Source organism: Embiotoca jacksoni, unplaced genomic scaffold (assembly GCF_022577435.1).
Source record: "Embiotoca jacksoni isolate LCO1_2020_lvr unplaced genomic scaffold, fEmbJac1.0.p SCAF_75, whole genome shotgun sequence".
NCBI lineage: Eukaryota > Metazoa > Chordata > Actinopteri > Embiotocidae > Embiotoca > Embiotoca jacksoni.
Window position 1 is genome coordinate 498,065 of NW_027185431.1, and position 22,462 is coordinate 520,526.

Here is a 22,462-nt window from a genome sequence, read left to right on the forward strand (position 1 = left end):
GTGAGTGAGTGTGTGTATGTGTGAGTGAGTGTGTGTGTGTGTATGTGTGAGTGTGTGTGTGAGTGTGTGAGTGTGAGTGTGTGTGTGTGTGTGTGTATGTGTGAGTGTGTATGTGTGAGTGAGTGTGTGTATGTCTGAGTGTGTGTGTGTATGTGTGAGTGTGTGTGTGAGTGTGTGAGTGTGAGTGTGTGTGTGTGTGTGTGTATGTGTGAGTGTGTGTGAGTGAGTGTGTGTATGTCTGAGTGTATGTGTGTATGTGTGAGTGTGTGAGTGTGTGAGTGTGTGTGTGAGTGTGTGTGTGTGAGTGTGTGTATGTCTGAGTGTATGTGTGAGTGTGTGAGTGTGTGTGTGTGTGAGTGTGTGTGTCTGAGTGTATGTGTGAGTGTGTGAGTGTGTGTGTGTGTGAGTGTGTGTGTCTGAGTGTATGTGTGTATGTGTGAGTGTGTGAGTGTGTGTGTGAGTGTGTGTGTGTGAGTGTGTGTATGTCTGAGTGTATGTGTGAGTGTGTGAGTGTGTGTGTGTGTGAGTGTGTGTGTCTGAGTGTATGTGTGAGTGTGTGAGTGTGTGTGTGTCTGAGTGTATGTGTGAGTGTGTGAGTGTGTATGTCTCTGTGTGTGTGTGTGTGTGTGTGAGTGTGTGAGTGTGTATGTTTGTGTTCAGGTGTCCTCTCTCCACTGAGGTGGGAGGAGCTTCAGGAGACACCTGTGAGCAATGGCCGGTTTTGGCCCCTCCCCTTTGAGTCGGGGGATGTCCTCGTGCAGGTACGCCAGGCCGCGCGCCGTTGACTCAGCGATGTGACACAGCTCGGACCAGCTGACCGCGTTCCCCTTCAGGAAGTCCGACAGAGAGCCCTGCAGACAGGAAGTCCATCAGAACCAGCAGACCCGACGGAGATTTAAATATCTATGCGGTCCTCCCCCTCCCCCTTCTCCTTTTCCTCCTCCTCCTCCTCTTCCTCACCCTCTCGTGGAACTCCGTGATGAGCCACAGTTCGGCCTCCAGGTGATTCCCTCGTTTCTCTGCGGCGATGTACCTCAGGATGTTCTCATGCCTCATACCTGGCGTGGTGAAGACCTCTGTCTCACTCTGCCACGACTCCTTGTTCTGTCAGGGGGGTTGGGTGGAGGGGTGGAAGAGTAGGAGGAGGAGGGAAAGGAAGAAGAGGAGAAAGAGGAAGAAGAGATGTTACAGGTTGTGGAGATAACAGCAGGTGGGAGGAGTCAGTAGTAGGTGGGAGGAGTCAGCAGGACTCTGTACCTGGATGGGGAAGATCTTGACAGCCACGTATTCGTTCATCATCTGGGCCTTCCACACGCAGCCGTAGCGCCCCCTGGCTTTCACCTCCAGCAGCTGCAGGGGCTTCAGACCCAGCAGGGGGGAGGCGGGAGGAGGGCCGGGATCCTAGAGGGGGCGGGGTTTCATGTTTAAGGTTTAATGAAAGTGTTCTGATCGCTGTCTCCGTCACTCAGAAACAGAACATCAGTTGGATATTTTCATCTTCTGCTTTTCTTCCTCTGAAAGACTGAAGACTTGTTCAAACTACTAAACAACAGCTTTAATGTTTGCTTGTCCTCAGAGGTCAGAGGTCATTCACCTATGACACCACAATGACATCATGTGTTCCTTTGAGTTGAACAGGAAGTGTGAGTAAAGCTGCAGTACCAGCAGGCCGTCACCAGATGGAGCTTACTGGACATGCAGGAATGTATTTATTTTATATTTCTCTCTGTGATGGTTTCAGGTTCATATTTTCAAAGATAAAATTAAACATGTTTGTAAAGTTTAAAGTTTGAAGTCTGAAGTTTGCAGTGACAGTTTAAAGGTGACGGCGGCTGTAAGGGTGTGATGTCAGCGTGTGTGATGTCAGCAGCACCTCGGTGATGTCCACATGTCCGTAGGGAGGTTTCCGGTGTCGGTACATCCAGATGGCGGTGAGCAGTGTGATGGACAGCATGGTGACGGGCAGCAGGCAGTAAATCAACACGTTCAGCACGCCGACGCTGGGGGGCGGAGCCTTAATCACTGCGAAGAGTCACACTCTGATCAAAACGTACAAACACATTCATCAACTTATAATAATGAACGTCAGCAGACTGATTCACAGTTTGTTCTGCTGAATAAATCATGAATGAATCACACACACACATAAACAGATGGGTGACTCACGTGGTCCAGTGACATCCGGCAGGTGGGTGAACCTCTCGTTGCAGAAGTTTCCTTCACAGCAGCAGAAGAAGACCTGCGGACTCTCCTCAGTGGCCACACACTCCTCTCTGAGACACACACACACACACACACACACACACACACACACACACACCGTCAGACTCTCTGTCTTCCAGGTCTGGAGATGGTTTGGAATCAGCAGAGTGTGTTTGACGATGTTCTTTACTAATTTAAAATGTTCTGATTTAAATGTGACCCTTGTTGCCGCAGATGCTCTAAACTCTGCTCTGATTGGTTGCTGTCAGTCAGCTGTTCCTTAACCTGAAACCTGCCACAACGTAACAATCAATCACAGGCGCTTGGCTCGGTTCTGCAGCTCCTTCCTGTTTTTATATGGAAGACATTGATGAGACTGTTAGTACAACTGTTGGTGCAACTGTTAGTACGGCTGTTGGTGCGAGTGCTAGCACGACTGTTGGTGCGACTGTTGGTGTGACTGTTAGTACGGCTGTTGGTGCGAGTGCTAGCACGACTGTTGGTGCGACTGTTGGTACGACTGTTGGTGCGACTGTTAGCATGACTGTTGGTGCGACTGTTGGTACGACTGTTGGTGCGACTGTTAGCACGACTGTTGGTGCGAGTGCTAGCACGACTGTTGGTGCGAGTGTTAGTACGGCTGTTGGTGCGAGTGCTAGCACGACTGTTGGTGCGACTGTTAGTACGACTGTTGGTGCGACTGTTAGTACGGCTGTTGGTGCGAGTGTTAGTACGGCTGTTGGTGCGACTGTTAGTACGGCTGTTGGTGCGAGTGTTAGTACGGCTGTTGGTGCGACTGTTAGTACGGCTGTTGGTGCGACTGTTAGTACGGCTGTTGGTGCGACTGTTAGTACGACTGTTGGTGCGAGTGTTAATACGGCTGTTGGTGCGACTGTTAGTACGGCTGTTGGTGCGACTGTTAGTACGACTGTTGGTGCGAGTGTTAATACGGCTGTTGGTGCGACTGTTAATACGGCTGTTGGTGCGACTGTTAGTACGGCTGTTGGTGCGACTGTTAGTACGGCTGTTGGTGCGACTGTTAGTACGGCTGTTGGTGCGACTGTTAGTACGACTGTTGGTGCGAGTGTTAATACGGCTGTTGGTGCGACTGTTAGTACAGCTGTTGGTGCGACTGTTAGTACGACTGTTGGTGCGACTGTTAGTACGGCTGTTGGTGCGACTGTTAGTACGACTGTTGGTGCGACTGTTAGTACGGCTGTTGGTGCGACTGTTAGTACGACTGTTGGTGCGAGTGTTAATACGGCTGTTGGTGCGACTGTTAGTACAGCTGTTGGTGCGACTGTTAGTACGACTGTTGGTGCGAGTGTTAATACGGCTGTTGGTGCGACTGTTAGTACGACTGTTGGTGCGACTGTTAGTACGGCTGTTGGTGCGACTGTTAGTACGACTGTTGGTGCGAGTGTTAATACGGCTGTTGGTGCGACTGTTAGTACGGCTGTTGGTGCGACTGTTAGTACGACTGTTGGTGCGAGTGTTAATACGGCTGTTGGTGCGACTGTTAGTACGGCTGTTGGTGCGACTGTTAGTACGACTGTTGGTGCGAGTGTTAATACGGCTGTTGGTGCGACTGTTAGTACGGCTGTTGGTGCGACTGTTAGTACGGCTGTTGGTGCGACTGTTAGTACGGCTGTTGGTGCGACTGTTAGTACGACTGTTGGTGCGACTGTTAGTACGGCTGTTGGTGCGACTGTTAGTACGACTGTTGGTGCGACTGTTAGTACAGCTGTTGGTGCGACTGTTAGTACGACTGTTGGTGCGAGTGTTAATATGGCTGTTGGTGCGACTGTTAGTACGACTGTTGGTGCGACTGTTAGTACGGCTGTTGGTGCGACTGTTAGTACGACTGTTGGTGCGAGTGTTAATACGGCTGTTGGTACGACTGTTGGTGCGAGTGTTAATACGGCTGTTGGTGCGACTGTTAGTACGACTGTTGGTGCGACTGTTAGTACGGCTGTTGGTGCGAGTGTTAATACGGCTGTTGGTGCGACTGTTAGTACGACTGTTGGTGCGAGTGTTAATACGGCTGTTGGTGCGAGTGTTAATACGGTTGTTGGTACGAGTGTTAGTACTACTGTTGTTGTGACTGTTAGTACGACTGTTGGTACGACTGTTGGTGCGACTGTTAATACGAGTGTTAGTACTACTGTTGTTGCGACTGTTAGTACGACTGTTGGTGCGACTGTTAGTACGACTGTTGGTGCGACTGTTAGTACGACTGTTGGTGCGGCTGTTAGTACGACTGTTAGTACGACTGTTGGTGCGACTGTTGGTGTGACTGTTGGTGTGACTGTTAGTACGGCTGTGAGTGTGTGTGTGTGTGTGTGTGTGTGTGTGTGTGTGTGTGTGTGTGTGTGTGTGTGTGTGTGTGTGCTGGTACCGGTCGTAGCAGTTGAAGTCGTCCAGCCAGCATCCTTTCTTCACCAGCTCGATGGAGCCTGAGTTGTTCCTCCAGGAAGCGTAGCAGTGCAGACGTTTGTCCTTCTCGGCCTCGCAGCGCTCCACGCCGCTCTGGTTCGTCTTCTCGATCTCGTAGTTCACGTTGTAGTACAAACACTCCCTGGTGTCCACCGACGCCAGGCTCAGTCCTGCAGAACAGAGAGAGAGGGCGTCAGTGGGAGAGACAGGAAGCTGCTGCAGGGGGCGCTGTGCAGCTCAGCAGCTTCTGTGCACTCAGTCACTCACTCACACTCACACACACACACACACACACACACACACACACACTGAGCGGCTTCAGACAGCCGTCATCAAAGAGCTTCAGATGCAGGGATTTATGGGCACCAGATGTGACCTTTGAGGTCATACAAGAATGAGGTCATCTCACACACACTCACACTAGCTTCAGGTGTGACTTCACATCCAGCCCCTTTCAAAATAAAACACATGTACATGTAATAATGATGGAATAGATTCGTACTTTTATTTTTGGATCATTAAACTGGTGTTTGATGATCGCTGATACGGAACATGTTCTAACCGTGTTCCCCACATATGAAGGCATGTTCTGTGTTTTAATGCTGCTCACGGTGTGGCTCCTTTAAATGAAACATGATAATAATTCATCACAGAATTATTTTATTGATAATCAACAAGTTTCAACACAAGCAGCTCATTTATAAATATTGTGAAGATCGCTTGACTATTTCAATCATTTTAATTCTATTTGTGTGTGTGTGTGAAGAGTTCCCATGGCTTTGCATCTCATATGTTGCCCTATGATCTCTAACATATGCACACGCAGACAATCGGCTTGCCAGATGCCCGTGTGTGTCTTTGTGTGTGTTTGACCTCTGACCTTCGTGTCTGGAGAACACAAAGGCTCTTAATAATTCGTATGCGGTCATTTTGCATTATAAAAGTGCTGCACGCACGCGCGCACGCACGCACGCACGCACACACACACACACACACACACACACACACACACACACACACACACACACACACACACACACATATTTGCATTCCGCACTCGTCTGCAGCCGTGTCACTAGGAAGCCCTGGAGGTCGGAGGTCACACATGCAGTATAGACATGTCCCGTCTCGTCTTTTCTCACACTCGTCGCTGCTTTTCAGAACAATACGATGGATACGGACGTCTGAGTCGGTTTGAGGTCGTGAGAACGCGGTCGCTCAGTTAGCAGATAAAAACACACAATGAACTCGTATGTGGTGGAGACCAAAAATGGAGCTAAAATGGAGAGAATATTCAGCTCCTCCAATAACTAACCGAAATGTAATCAATCTCCACAACACCTGCAGCAGTTTGTTATTTTGGAAAATTCCTACGATTTTCCATCAAAATCATCGTGAACAGAAACTCTGATAAAAGTTTTAGGACATACAGTCTCCTTTCAAAATCAAACTGACTTTCCAATCATTAGGCCCCGCCCCCTCTCCTCTCACCATCAAAGCAAACTGCTGCTAGCTCACCACAACAGCAAGTGCTGGGGTTTGTGGGTAATGTGGTCTTATGATGGAAGGAGGAACATGTTCAATGAGTTTTCTCCACTTCCAGCTGGAAGAGACTGAACTTAGTTTTAGTTTTGAATAAATGAGATTTAAAACATGTAAAGCTCTTATTTTGAAGGCAGATGTGTTCTTTGTTCTATATTTCAGTCACAGACGGTCTGTTCTGGAAACATACCTCACTTTACACTCTTTTTATCACTTTGAGCTCCGTGATGCTTCTCTGAGTTCAACACAGGAAGAAAAACACAATACAGGTGGAATATTCCTGATGTGCAGCATGTTGCATGTTACACGATACATGTAACATGTTACACGATACATGTAATATGTTACTCTTTAACAGGGAGGTTCAAACATTTTGGATCAAAACAATCAAAACAAACTGTCGACAGCTTCAACGTTGATTCACACGTGAAGTTAAAAACGAGCTCTAAATATCTGACTCGTTTCACTCCTCGATTGAGTCCTGGACTTCATCCAGCTGGAATCCCAGAGACACACACACACACACACACACACACACACACACACACACACACACACACACACACACACACACACACACACACACACACACATCCATCACAGCCTGACAGCACAGAGGGCTGCAGACAATAGAGCTGACCTGCAGGACGGCTGGCCTCATTGCCGTGGAAACGACAAAGAGAGGACAGTCTGCTCGTCCCGCCGGCATCTGTCCCTCCGCAGGACAACCTGAAGACGGAGACAGACGGAGACCACCTGCGCTCGCACAGTATCCAGTTACATCCAGACCTTGTTCGGATACCAGACTTGGTTCAGACACCAGACTTGGTTCAGATACCAGACTTGGTTCAGATATCAGACCTGTTCAGACACCAGACTTGGTTCAGACACCAGACTTGGTTCAGATACCAGACCTGTTTAGACACCAGACCTGTCCAGACACCAGACTTGGTTCAGACACCAGACTTGGTTCAGACACCAGACTTGGTTCAGATACCAGACCTGTTCAGACACCAGACTTGGTTCAGATACCAGACCTGTTCAGACACCAGACTTGGTTCAGACACCAGACCTGTTCAGACACCAGACTTGGTTCAGACACCAGACCTGTTTAGACACCAGACCTGTTCAGACACCAGACTTGGTTCAGACACCAGACTTGGTTCAGATACCAGACCTGTTCAGACACCAGACTTGGTTCAGATACCAGACCTGTTTAGACACCAGACCTGTTCAGACACCAGACTTGGTTCAGATACCAGACCTGTTCAGACACCAGACTTGGTTCAGACACCAGACTTGGTTCAGATACCAGACCTGTTCAGACACCGGACTTGGTTCAGACACCAGACTTGGTTCAGATACCAGATCTGGTTCAGATACCAGACCTGGTTCAGATACCAGACCTGTTTAGACACCAGACCTGGTTCAGACACCAGACTTGCTTCAGATTGATAAGACCTTTACTAGAAGTCTTGTGAAAGTGGTTCCTGGTTCTGTCCAGCAGGTCTTGGTTCTGGTTTCAGAGAGATGCTGGTCCGTGTAAATCCAGAGAAGGTCCACATGGACCCGAGACACGTTTATTCACATGTACAGAGTCCGGACGAGACTCCTGGTCCTGCAGCCTCCACCTGGACCTGCAGGACACAACACCTCGGCATAGGAGCGTGCACGAGGCCAAGTGTGCACATGAGGGTTCACGTTTTAACAGCTGATAAGAGGAGTCTGATGCAATCCAAACAACTGATAACAACACACACACACACAGATGGAGGGGGGGTGGGGGGGGTACATCACTGTGTCAATGAATGGGAGCCCCCCCCCCCCATCTGCCACAGTTAGACTCCAAACTTTACAGCCGTCCAACACAAAGCAGACGACACTGCCTTTTACTGGGGGGAGCAGAGGAAGAAAAGAACAGGCACTGGTCCTTTAAATCTCAGCAACCCATCCCCCATCACCCCCCCTCCCCACGCCGCTGCAGGGAGTCAGAGCAGTGAGGGGGCAACTCAGGGATTCTGTTTCTTCAACAACAACAACAACAACAACAACACTGATCAGAACAAAACAAACTGATGAAGATTCTCTGATTTCCGCTCAGCAGCATTACAGAATGTTTCCAGTGAGGATGAGTGTGAAGGTGGTGATGAAGGAGGTGATGAAGGTGCAGTTCATCTGCTGGTTGCTCTGAGCTGCATCTATCTGTGTGATGTCAGAGCTACTGTGTGATGAGGTCATTGTGATGTCACAGCTACAGTGGGATGAGGTCATTGTGATGTCATCTGCTGCATTTGACACAGTGAACCACCAGATCCTTCTTTCCTCCTTCAGGACCTCGGTGTCTCAGGCTCTGCTCTCTCCTTGTTCTCATCCTACCTCAACGACCTCACCTACCGGGGAACTTGGAGAGGATTTGTGTCTGAACCTTGTCCTCTCACTACTGGTGTCCCTCAAGGCTCCGTCCCGGGTCCCCTCCTCTTCTCTCTACACCGACTCTCTCGGCTCTGTCCTTCACTCGCATGTCTTTTCCTACCACAGCTATGCTGATGACACCCAACTGATCCTCTCTTTTCCAGATCTGAAACACAGGTAGCAGCATGAATCTCTGTCTGTCTGACTGACATCTCTCAGTGGATGTCCTCACACCACCTGGAAATCAACCTCCACAAGACCGACCTGCTCTTCCTTCCAGGGAAAGACTCTCCCACCCTCGACCTGACTACTACCTTCAACAACTCTGTTATCCCGACCCTGACTGATAAGAACCTCGGAGACACTCCACAGTCAACTCTCTCTTACTGCCAACATCACTGCAACAACACGTTCCTGTAGATACATGCTGCACAACATCAGGAGAATACGTCCTCTTCTCACTCAGAAGGAGGTGCAGGTTCTGGTCCAGGCTCTGGTCCAGGCTCTGGTCCAGGCTCTGGTCCAGGTTCTGGTCATCTCACATCTGGACTACTGTAACTCCCTCCTAGCAGGTCTACCTGTTAGTACCATCTGACCTCTGCAGCTCATCCAGAATACAGCAGCTCGACTGATCTTTAACCTCCTAGATTCACTCACGCTACTCCGCTCCTCCTTCTCCTCCTCTTCCTCTACATCCAGGACATGGTCCAACCCTACATCCCAGCCCCTCCCTCCGCTCTGCTTCTACCAATCAGCTTGTTGCTCCTCACTGAGTTAAGCACTCTACAAAATCATGACTGTTTGCAGTCCTGGCTCCTAAATGGTAAAATGAGCTCCACCGACATCAGGACAGCAGACACTCTGAACATCTTCCACCACAAACTAAAAACACACCACCTCCTCCTTCTCCTCCTCCTCCTCCTTTACCTTGAACAGTAGAACTTTAGTATCTTAAAATAGAACTTACTGATAGAACTTTGTAGTTTGGCTTTCTGAAAGAAATTATATTTTCTTGATTCTTGTTGTTCTGGTTTTGTACCCTCATGGTTGAAATGAACTTATTGTAAGTCGCTTTGGATAAAAGAGTCAGATAAATGAAATGTAATGTAATAATGTAATGTAATGTAATGAAATGTAATGTAATAATGTAATAATGTAATGTAATAATGTAATGTAATGTAATAATGTAATAATGTAATGTAATAATGTAATGTAATGTAATAATGTAATGTAATAATGTAATGTAATAATGTAATGTAATAATGTAATAATGTAATGTAATAATGTAATGTAATGTAATAATGTAATAATGTAATGTAATGTAATAATGTAATGTAATGTAATAATGTAATAATGTAATGTAATGTAATAATGTAACAGCTACTGTGTGATGCGGTACTGAAAGTGTCTCCATCATCTCAAAACAAACAAACATCACTGATAGATCACCATCATCACTATGGCAACACAGACTCTGTTAATTAGAGAAACATGACATCATCAGCTGCACCATCATCATCATCGCCATCATCACCACCATCATCATCATCACCATCTTCACCATCTTCACCACCATCATCTCCATCACCACCATCATCATCATCATCTCCACCATCACCATCTTCATCATCACCATCATCACCACCATCACCATCATCATCATTATCTTCACCATCATCATCACCTTCCCCACCATCATCACCATCATCATCTTCACCACCATCACCATCATCATCATCACCATCATTATCACCACCATCACCACCATCATCATCATCACCATCATCATCATCTTCACCATCATCGTCATCATCACCATCATCTTCCCCATCATCATCATCTTCCCCTTCTTCACCATCATCATCATCATCACATCACCATCACATCACCATCATCATCATCATCATCACCATCATCTTCCCCATCTTCACCATCATCATCATCATCATCATCCTGGGAACATTCCCGGAATATTCCGGGATCATTTGAGGTTTTCCACGTGTGAGTGTCTGTGTAGTATTTTTTTATGCACGCACGCGCCCACGCCTCCTCTCCACTACTACGAGGCCACATGACGGAGCCGCTCCATTCATCCAGTCGTAGTAAAACACACACACGTGAGGCGCTCGCGAGGGGAGGAAAAAACAGAATAAAGGAAAAAGACAAAGAGCTGTTTTTTATTCTTCAACTGAGCTGCGCGCGCTATGCTGATCGATTATCGATCCGCCTGCATGCCTGAGCAGACAATGGAGCAGCAGCCAGCGCGCGCGTGCACGCGAAGCTGCAACCAAGCCCCCGAAATGCAGCCAAACACAACTGCCAGTGAATGCACATGCAGGCTGGACTGAGGTGACTTCTGCAGCCGAACCGTGCCGAGACAAAGCGGAAGGCTCCGACCTGCAGACGCACACCTCAGACCCCAACCTCAGAACCAGGACACGGCGCGCTCCAGAATTCTCAGTCCACCTCTGACAAGGCAGCCTCAGATCACAGAATAAATCCACATCCGGTCCGGACTAACTGTTCCTGTCACCCAGCAAACATTCACTCTGAGGTCTGGGTCGGACCCGGACCAGGACCCGGGTCCAGCACGAGTCCCGCTCTGCCATGTGCTGCTGGAAGAAATCCTCCAGAACTGCAGACCGAGGACAGTCCGGGAGGAACAGGGCCGAGCCGAGCCGTTCCGCTCCACAGACCCGGGTCACGGTGTGCAGCTGCCCGCAAACCCCGCGTTCAAGCCCCGAACTTGTCCTCGTGCCCGCAGCTGTTCACCCACACAACACACAGCTCTTACCTGCACACAAAGTTCCCAGCAAGAGTGCGCGAGCCGGCCAGGACAGCCTCATGGTCCCGCTAGTCGGAGGCGGTCTCCGCGTGTCTCCTGCTGCCGTCCGGGTCCTCCAACATTTAAAGAGCACTCCAGGAGGGACGCTGCGTGAAACCGCGACCCGCAGCCAGGCCCGGCTCCGGGAGACCACCGCGTCCACGGGGCTTTTGTAGTGCAGTATGTGTGTATGTGTGTGATAATCCAGCCAGCCCCCTCCTCCTCCTCCTCCTCCTCCTGCTGCTGCTCCTCCAAAACGCACCAGACCCGCACGGCTCTTCGGACAAGTTCCCAGCGGGTCCGGGGCCATGCAGGGCGGGCAGCAGCGGCGGCAGAGCCCCGGGTCACTTCCAGTCCGTCCCCGCGGGGTGATCCGGCAGCAGCAGTCCCTGAATGTGAGTCCGCAGCCCGCAGCAGCTCCTCCGGCCGTGTCCCTCCCTCTCTGAGGCTAAGTAGCCCTCCACCGCCTTGTCCTCTCGCCCCCTCTCTGGTCGGGGCTGCTGGGGACAAGCAGGCAGGAGGGTCGTCAAGCTGCACCGGCCGGCCCTGCACGTCCTGCTTCCGGTTTCAAAATAAAAGGAGCGGGCTCGGCAATGTGTTTTATCTTCATTTCCTTTTTCTCCTCCATCAGTCAGCTGTCAGTCTCCCTCCACGTCTGTTCACTCTCATAACATACATGTAAAACTTCATAAATCTGATTCTGATAGGACACAGAGTCGTTTCCATGACAGCAGACGATGCTTCACACACGTTCAGCCCGACATTACAGAAGATCTATACAGTAAGCACAGCTTCAGATTAGAGCCACCAGTTCACACCATTTACCAAGTCTGAAAGAGTCCAAACCAGAGTCCAAACCAGAGTCTAAACCAAAGTCCAAACCAGGGTCCAAACCAGAGTCCAAACCAGAGTCCAAACCTAAGTCCAAACCAGAGTCCAAACCTAAGTCCAAACCAGAGTCCAAACCTAAGTCCAAACCTAAGTCCAAACCAGAGTCCAAACCTAAGTCCAAACCAGAGTCCAAACCAAAGTCCAAACCAGGGTCCAAACCAGGGTCCAAACCAGAGTCCAAACCTAAGTCCAAACCAGAGTCCAAACCAAAGTCCAAACCAGAGTCCAAACCAAAGTCCAAACTAGAGTCCAAACCAAAGTCCAAACTAGAGTCCAAAATAGAGTCCAAACCAAAGTCCAAATCAGTTTAAATTTAGTCTAAAATTAGTCCAAAGTCTTTATAAAAGTGGTCCAAAACTGGGTTTAAAAACAGTCCAAAAACCATCACAGGTTACAGTGACCTTTGACCCCAAAATGTAATCAATTAATTCTTCGGACCAAGTGAACATTTGTGCCAAATTTGAAGGAATTCCATCAAGACATTCTTGAGACATCTCGTTCAGGGTGACAGGACGGACAGAAAGACAGACGGACAGAAGGACGGACAGAAGGAGGGACGGATAGAAAGACAGACGGAAAGAAGGACAGACGGACGGAAGGACAAAGGGGCGGAAGGAAGGACAGACGGATGGACGGAAGGACAGAAGGACACACGGACAGACGGTCAGCTTGAAGACAGGATGTCTCTGCTGTGGTTCTCTCTGCTGAATGAAACTTCAGTAGTTCATCTCCAAACTGTTTCCACTCCAACACCGTCAGTGAGTTAAATCTCACCGACGGTGAATTAAGAATTAAAACTTTCAGATTTTCACTTTTTTATCATCTTTAAAGATAAAAACCTGCTGGAAATGTTTTTCTTCTTCTCACAGATCATCAGACTGAAGGAATCACAGCAGGGCAAACAGCAGCAATGCTGTTTCAGGCAGCGGATTGCTTTTATTTTGACAGTCTTGACCGGAAGTCTCGCCTTTCCTTTTGCAGCACTTGACGGCTGATTGTGCAGCGGAGCTGAACTGAGTCCAAAATGGCTCCTAAAGAGAGAGAGAGCCCGGATGTTTAAGTACAAAGACAGGAATGTAATGAAAGAGGGAGAGCCATCCTGCAACACAGCCGCTCTGTGCATTATGGTCAACAGCAGGGACACTGAGGCATCATGGGTAATCAACACTCCTCTCCGAGCTGCAGCACAGTGGTGAGAGGAAGTCAGCGAATCAACTTGTGCAGCATCATCACAACAGAAAAAGAAAACACCTGATTTGGTTTCTGTGTTCTGCTTTTATTCTGAAGAAATCAAAACTTGAATAAAAAAATATTAAAGTAATAATCAATAATATTTAAATAGGTCTGAACATCCAGGATATAAAGAGATGCAGCTGGAAGTCTGACTAGTGTTTCTGGGTAAATCTGGAGGGAAATTCAACCAAAACCAGACGGATCATTTCTATGTTCTAAAATGATTTGTGTGAAAATGTCCTTAAAGCTGCAGAGAGTTCAGGCTTCCTGTTCTGAGTTAAAGTGTTTGACCGCGTTCAATTATCTAATTATTTTCTTCATCTCAAAAAAGAATCAGAGAATCCGGAGAAATCTCTGCGCAAGAAACAAGACCAAAAACTTCAGGCCCTCAGGTAGGCAGAGACCACATTTCACTTTCAAAACTCCAGAAACTGGTCTCCTCAGTTCCCAAACGAATGAGAATATAATTTTATAAAACAATACAATTTCTCAGTTTTAAATTTGTTATGTTTACATGATTTCAAAATCATTGTGTTCATTGTGTTTTTATTTACACTTTACTCAGCGTTCCTACTACTTTGTGAACAGGGTTGCATCATGAGGCGCCCGGACTGCAGTGAAGTAGCTCAGAGATGTACTCCGTCTGACTGAGCGCTGCTTCCTCTGCCGTCAGCTGAAGTTACATAAGTTCAGACAAAACGCAGACATGAACCAGACAGCTGTGTTATTCTTGGCTCCGCATCAAACTCGCATCCAGAAACTGGGAGACGTGAGCGGCAAACATGTCTGAACTCACCACAACTCCTACGCTCACACATGTGTACACGCACACGCATTGACCGTGTGTGTTGGTACTCTGAGAGTCGAGGTGCACCCACACATTTTACAGTAAGAGCTGCTGGTGGCCGTCTGTCTGCAGCTCTGAGCGACTCGATACCTGAAACTGGAGCAGATATCAGATTTTGGGGGAAAAAAACACGTCGACTTACAGCCGAGTGTTCCTGAGCCCATGCAGTGATTTCCACTACAGAGTCATGGCTGTTTTTAAAGCAGTGCCCAAAGATTAGAAACATCCAATATTGGTTTTCTGACTTGTCCCTTGCATCCCTGTTGCCATGGCACCGCAGTTCAGGTGGTTCGTGTTCTCTCGGTTTCAAAGATGCAGCAACAGACAGGAAACTGAAACAAAGTGACAAAGAGGGAAGAAGAAGAAGAGCACACAGACTGAATACAGCAGAGAGGGAAGGACAACGAGGGACAGGTGGAACTAATCAGGGGGCGGGGCCAACAATCATGCAAAGGACAGGAAGTGAAACGAGACACAGTCAAACAGGAAGCACCAAACCCAGACTGACCTGAAGACTAGGAACCAGAACAGAAGCTCAGAAGGTCCCGGTGGAACTCGGTGTTGACAGTCTGACTCTGGGGGACCAATTCACGGTGACACCAAGAAAACCCACCTGGTGTCTCCTGACCTGAAGACTTCTTCGGTCTCGGACGGTGAAGCTCCGCCCCTCTTGAAACGTGATGTCATCAGAACACCTCGCCCGGCTCGTCGCTTCATGGCCGTAGACTTTCTGAAGACTTTCAAGGTTCTCTGTTGACTGTTTACAGAGTTTGATGTAAAATCTGCTTCATGTCATGTTGGAGGACCGATGTCTTCACATCCCTGTTGATCTTCTGCAGTTGCTGCGGGCCGCTTGGATGAAACTAATTCTGCTGTTTGTCGCCTCCCAGACGGATTCATTACAGAACACACAAACACACAAACACACGTATTTATTCCCCTGCTAAAAACACTGTCTTTTTGAAGAGCACACAGAAGGGTTCCAGACACTAATTGCCCGCAGCTTATGTGTGTGTGTGTGTGTGTGTGTGTGTGTGTGTGTGTGTGTGTGTGTGAGTGTGTGTGTGTGTGTGATTAGCTGGGAGTTTGCCAGAGCTTCTTTAGTTTGGCTGAGATGATTGCATCCGCTCTGTTCAATATTGACATGGATTAAACTGGTAGGAGACAGAAAGCTCTCCTGTGTGTGTGTGTGTGTGTGTGTGTGTGTGTGTGTGTGTGTGTGTGTGTGTAGTGTGTCTGTCTGTCTGTCTGTCTGTCTGTGTGTATGTGTTTGTGTGTGTGTGTGTGTGTGTGTGTGTGTGTGAGACAGTATGGTCGTTGGTCAGAGGTAACTTTGAGTTAAGCGCAGAAGATGTGCAGGTGGTGTTGGTCCGATCGGCGGGACGGCATCAAACGTATCATTTACTGACATCAAGAGCTCTACGATGAGACAAACATAAACACCAAAACAAACCTCAACACCAACACAAACCTCAACATCAACACAAACATCAACACAAACCTCAACATCAACACAAACCTCAACACAAACACAAACATCAACACAAACCTCAACACAAACACCAACACAAACCTCAACACAAACACAAACATCAACACAAACCTCAACATCAACACAAACCTCAACACAAACACAAACACCAACACAAACCTCAACACCAACACAAGCACCAACACAAACCTCAACACAAACACAAACATCAACACAAACATCAACACCAACACAAACCTCAACACAAACACAAACACCAACACAAACCTCAACACAAACACAAACATCAACACAAACCTCAACATCAACACAAACCTCAACACCAACACAAACCTCAACATCAACACAAACCTCAACATCAACACAAACCTCAACATCAACACATACCTCAACATCAACACATACCTCAACATCAACACAAACCTCAACATCAACACATACCTCAACATCAACACAAACCTCAACATCAACACAAACCTCAACACCAACACAAACCTCAACATCAACACATACCTCAACATCAACACATACCTCAACATCAACACAAACCTCAACATCAACACAAACACCAACACAAACCTCAACATCAACACAAACCTCAACATCAACACAAACCTCAACATCAACACATACCTCAACATCAACACAAACCTCATCAACACAAACCTCAACACCAACACAAACACAAACACAAACACAAACCTCAACACAGCTGTCAGGAAGTTTTCATGCCAACGAAGCAGGAAACAAAAAAAAGATGTGATTTAGAAAAAGAAGCTTCAGTCAACGAACAAACCTCAACACCAACACAAACACCAACACAAACCTCAACATCAATACAAACCTCAACATCAACACAAACACCAACACAAACCTCAACATCAACACAAACCTCAACACCAACACAAACACCAACACAAACCTCAACATCAACACCAACACAAACCTCAACACCAACACAAACACCAACACAAACCTCAACATCAATACAAACCTCAACATCAACACAAACACCAACACAAACCTCAACACAAACCTCAACACCAACACAAACACCAACACAAACCTCAACATCAACACCAACACAAACCTCAACACCAACACAAACACCAACACAAATCTCAACATTAACACAAACCTCAACACAAACACAAACACCAACACAAGCCTCAACGTCAACACAAACCTCAACATCAACACAAACACCAACACAAACCTTAACATCAACACAAACCTCAACATCAACACAAACACCAACACAAACCTCAACATCAACACAAACCTCAACATCAACACAAACCTCAACATCAACACAAACCTCAACACAAACACAAACACCAACACAAACACAAACATCAACACAAACCTCAACATCAACACAAACCTCAACACCAACACAAACCTCAACACAAACACAAACCTCAACACAACCCTCAACACAGCTGTCAGGAAGTTTTCATGCCAACGAAGCAGGAAACAAAAAAAAAGATGTGATTTAGAAAAAGAAGCTTCAGTCAACGAACAAACCTCAACACCAACACAAACACCAACACAAACCTCAACACCAACACAAACACCAACACAAACCTCAACATCAACACCAACACCAACACAAACCTCAACACCAACATAAACCTCAACACCAACACAAACACCAACACAAACCTCAACATCAACACAAACCTCAACACCAACACAAACCTCAACACCAACACAAACACCAACACAAACCTCAACATCAACACAAACACAAACCTCAACATCAACACAAACCTCAACACCAACACAAACACCAACACAAACCTCAACATCAACACAAACCTCAACACCAACACAAACCAACACAAACCTCAACATCAACACAAACCTCAACATCAACACAAACCTCAACACCAACACAAACCTCAACACAAACACAAACATCAACACAAACCTCAACACAAACACAAACATCAACACAAACCTCAACACCAACACCAACACAAACCTCAACACAAACACAAACATCAACACAAACCTCAACATCAACACAAACACAAACAGCAACACAAGCACCAACACAAACCTCAACACAAACACAAACATCAACACAAACACAAACATCAACACAAACATCAACACCAACACAAACCTCAACACAAACACAAACACCAACACAAACCTCAACACAAACACAAACATCAACACAAACCTCAACATCAACACATACCTCAACATCAACACAAACCTCAACATCAACACAAACCTCAACATCAACACAAACCTCAACATCAACACAAACACCAACACAAACCTCAACACCAACACAAACCTCAACATCAACACAAACCTCAACATCAACACAAACCTCAACATCAACACCAACACAAACACCAACACAAACCTCAACATCAACACCAACACAAACCTCAACATTAACACAAACCTCAACACAAACACAAACACCAACACAAACCTCAACATCAACACAAACCTCAACATCAACACAAACACCAACACAAACCTTAACATCAACACAAACTTCAACATCAACACAAACACCAACACAAACCTCAACATCAACACAAACCTCAACACAAACATCAACACAAACCTCAACATCAACACAAACCTCAACACAAACATCAACACAAACCTCAACATCAACACAAACCTCAACACAAACACCAACACAAACCTCAACACAAACACAAACATCAACACAAACCTCAACATCAACACAAACCTCAACGCCAACACAAACCTCAACACAAACAAACACAAACCTCAACACAAACCTCAACACAGCTGTCAGGAAGTTTTCATGCCAACGAAGCAGGAAACAAAAAAAAGATGTGATTTAGAAAAAGAAGCTTCAGTCAACAAACAAACCTCAACACCAACACAAACACCAACACAAACCTCAACATCAATACAAACCTCAACATCAACACAAACCTCAACACCAACACAAACACCAACACAAACCTCAACATCAACACCAACACAAACCTCAACACCAACACAAACCTCAACACCAACACAAACACCAACACAAACCTCAACATCAACACAAACCTCAACACAAACACAAACACCAACACAAACCTCAACATCAACACAAACCTCAACACAAACACAAACACAAACCTCAACACAAACCTCAACACAGCTGTCAGGAAGTTTTCATGCCAACGAAGCAGGAAACAAAAAAAAAGATGTGATTTAGAAAAAGAAGCTTCAGTCAACGAACAAACCTCAACACCAACACAAACACCAACACAAACCTCAACATCAACACCAACACCAACACAAACCTCAACACCAACACAAACACCAACACAAACCTCAACATCAACACAAACCTCAACACCAACACAAACACCAACACAAACCTCAACATCAACACAAACCTCAACATTAACACAAACCTCAACACCAACACAAACACCAACACAAACCTCAACATCAACACAAACCTCAACACCAACACAAACCAACACAAATCTCAACATCAACACAAACACCAACACAAACCTCAACATCAACACAGACCTCAACATCAACACAAACCTCAACACCAACACAAACCTCAACATCAACACAAACACAAACATCAACACAAACCTCAACACAAACACAAACATCAACACAAACCTCAACACCAACACAAACACCAACACAAACCTCAACACAAACACAAACATCAACACAAACCTCAACATTAACACAAACCTCAACACAAACACAAACACCAACACAAGCACCAACACAAACCTCAACACAAACACAAACATCAACACAAACCTCAACATCAACACCAACACAAACACCAACACAAACCTCAACATCAACACCAACACAAACCTCAACATTAACACAAACCTCAACACAAACACAAACACCAACACAAACCTCAACATCAACACAAACCTCAACATCAACACAAACACCAACACAAACCTTAACATCAACACAAACTTCAACATCAACACAAACACCAACACAAACCTCAACATCAACACAAACCTCAACACAAACATCAACACAAACCTCAACATCAACACAAACCTCAACACAAACATCAACACAAACCTCAACACCAACACAAACCTCAACACAAACACAAACATCAACACAAACCTCAACATCAACACAAACCTCAACACAAACACCAACACAAACCTCAACACAAACACAAACATCAACACAAACCTCAACATCAACACAAACCTCAACGCCAACACAAACCTCAACACAAACAAACACAAACCTCAACACAAACCTCAACACAGCTGTCAGGAAGTTTTCATGCCAACGAAGCAGGAAACAAAAAAAAGATGTGATTTAGAAAAAGAAGCTTCAGTCAACAAACAAACCTCAACACCAACACAAACACCAACACAAACCTCAACATCAATACAAACCTCAACATCAACACAAACCTCAACACCAACACAAACACCAACACAAACCTCAACATCAACACCAACACAAACCTCAACACCAACACAAACACCAACACAAACCTCAACATCAACACCAACACAAACCTCAACACCAACACAAACCTCAACACCAACACAAACACCAACACAAACCTCAACATCAACACAAACCTCAACACAAACACAAACACCAACACAAACCTCAACATCAACACAAACCTCAACACCAACACAAACCTCAACACAAACCTCAACACAGCTGTCAGGAAGTTTTCATGCCAACGAAGCAGGAAACAAAAAAAAGATGTGATTTAGAAAAAGAAGCTTCAGTCAACGAACAAACCTCAACACCAACACAAACACCAACACAAACCTCAACATCAACACCAACACCAACACAAACCTCAACACCAACACAAACACCAACACAAACCTCAACATCAACACAAACCTCAACACCAACACAAACACCAACACAAACCTCAACATCAACACAAACCTCAACATTAACACAACCTCAACACCAACACAAACACCAACACAAACCTCAACATCAACACAAACCTCAACACCAACACAAACCAACACAAACCTCAACATCAACACAAACACCAACACAAACCTCAACATCAACACAAACCTCAACATCAACACAAACCTCAACACCAACACAAACCTCAACACAAACACAAACATCAACACAAACCTCAACATCAACACAAACCTCAACACAAACACAAACACCAACACAAGCACCAACACAAACATCAACACAAACACAAACACAAACACCAACACAAACCTCAACACAAACACAAACATCAACACAAACCTCAACATCAACACAAACCTCAACATCAACACAAACACCAACACAAACCTCAACATCAACACAAACACCAACACAAACCTCAACACCAACGAAGCAGGAAACAAAAAAAAGATGTGATTTAGAAAAAGAAGGTTCAGTCAACGAACAAACCTCAACACCAACACAAACACCAACACAAACCTCAACATCAATACAAACCTCAACATCAACACAAACCTCAACACCAACACAAACACCAACACAAACCTCAACATCAATACAAACCTCAACATCAACACAAACCTCAACACCAACACAAACACCAACACAAACCTCAACATCAACACCAACACAAACCTCAACACCAACACAAACACCAACACAAACCTCAACATCAACACAAACCTCAACACCAACACAAACCTCAACATCAACACAAACCTCAACACCAACACAAACCTCAACATCAACACAAACCTCAACATCAACACAAACCTCAACACCAACACAAACCTCAACACCAACACAAACACCAACACAAACCTCAACATCAACACAAACACAAACCTCAACACCAACACAAACCTCAACATCAACACAAACACCAACACAAACACCAACACCAACACCAACACAAACACAAACCTCAACACCAACACAAACATTAACACAAACACAAACCTCAACATCAACACCACACTGGGAGGAGCCAGCCGTCTCTCTGACGACCAGCTGCAGGTCATTATCTGGATGAGATGGTTTAAAGAAGCCGTCTCCAACCTTTTCTCCTCTCAGAGCTACTTTGACAAAATCAAAGTGAGGCTTTAACACCAACTCGGTATCACAGTAAAATGTGAAATAGACACGCTTTGGCCTGTCCAAGTGTGACAGTTACACATCTTCCTATCGTGGAGGAAAATGAAACCTACTGCACGCTTTGAGCCATGTGATTCATAGGAAAATAAAACTTACAGTAAAAACACATAGTTGGGGTCCTGCATAGCAGTCTGTGACTAATGCCACCGATCCGCCCCGCCCACCTCCTGCTGCTGCCAAAACACATCCTTTGTTGCCTCGGTTACGGGACCTTGGTCACATGATCCTGTGTCACCTGACATTTATGTGCGTGGAACTTTGACGCCTAGACAGCCCAAAGCGTGACTATTTCACATTTGGCTGTAGTGGGCTGGCGTGTATATTTCACGCTTTGCCGTGATGCTGGGTTGTTACCATGCCAACATGGGGAAAGCATGTGGAAAGCAGCTTCTGCTCCCTGCTGCAGAGGCAAGATGGCTGCAGCCACAGTTCGTCCTGAACTTCACCCTCTAATCTGTGTGCGTGTGTG

At 46.1% G+C, this 22,462-nt stretch overlaps 2 protein-coding genes across 2 annotated transcripts in view; both read right to left on the reverse strand.

Moving 5' to 3' along the window:
* LOC138215437 (activin receptor type-2B-like) overlaps nt 1-11,921 on the reverse strand; it is a 14,504-nt gene extending 2,583 nt beyond the window's left edge. Inside the window, exons 1-7 of the mRNA XM_069177592.1 lie at nt 11,387-11,921; nt 4,601-4,808; nt 2,167-2,273; nt 1,874-2,022; nt 1,258-1,401; nt 961-1,104; nt 703-851 (exon numbers count right to left, since the gene is read on the reverse strand). Coding sequence (XP_069033693.1) covers nt 703-851; nt 961-1,104; nt 1,258-1,401; nt 1,874-2,022; nt 2,167-2,273; nt 4,601-4,808; nt 11,387-11,726 — 1,241 coding nt within the window. The 5' untranslated portion in view covers nt 11,727-11,921. The remainder of the gene's footprint in view (nt 1-702; nt 852-960; nt 1,105-1,257; nt 1,402-1,873; nt 2,023-2,166; nt 2,274-4,600; nt 4,809-11,386) is intronic.
* LOC138215421 (uncharacterized protein DDB_G0287625-like) lies at nt 2,512-4,458 on the reverse strand (the record flags this gene model as incomplete). Its single annotated transcript, XM_069177560.1, has 1 exon — nt 2,512-4,458. A coding segment is annotated over one exon (1,947 nt), but the record flags the coding sequence as incomplete, so codon positions are not given.
* Nucleotides 11,922-22,462: the final 10,541 nt, after the last annotated feature.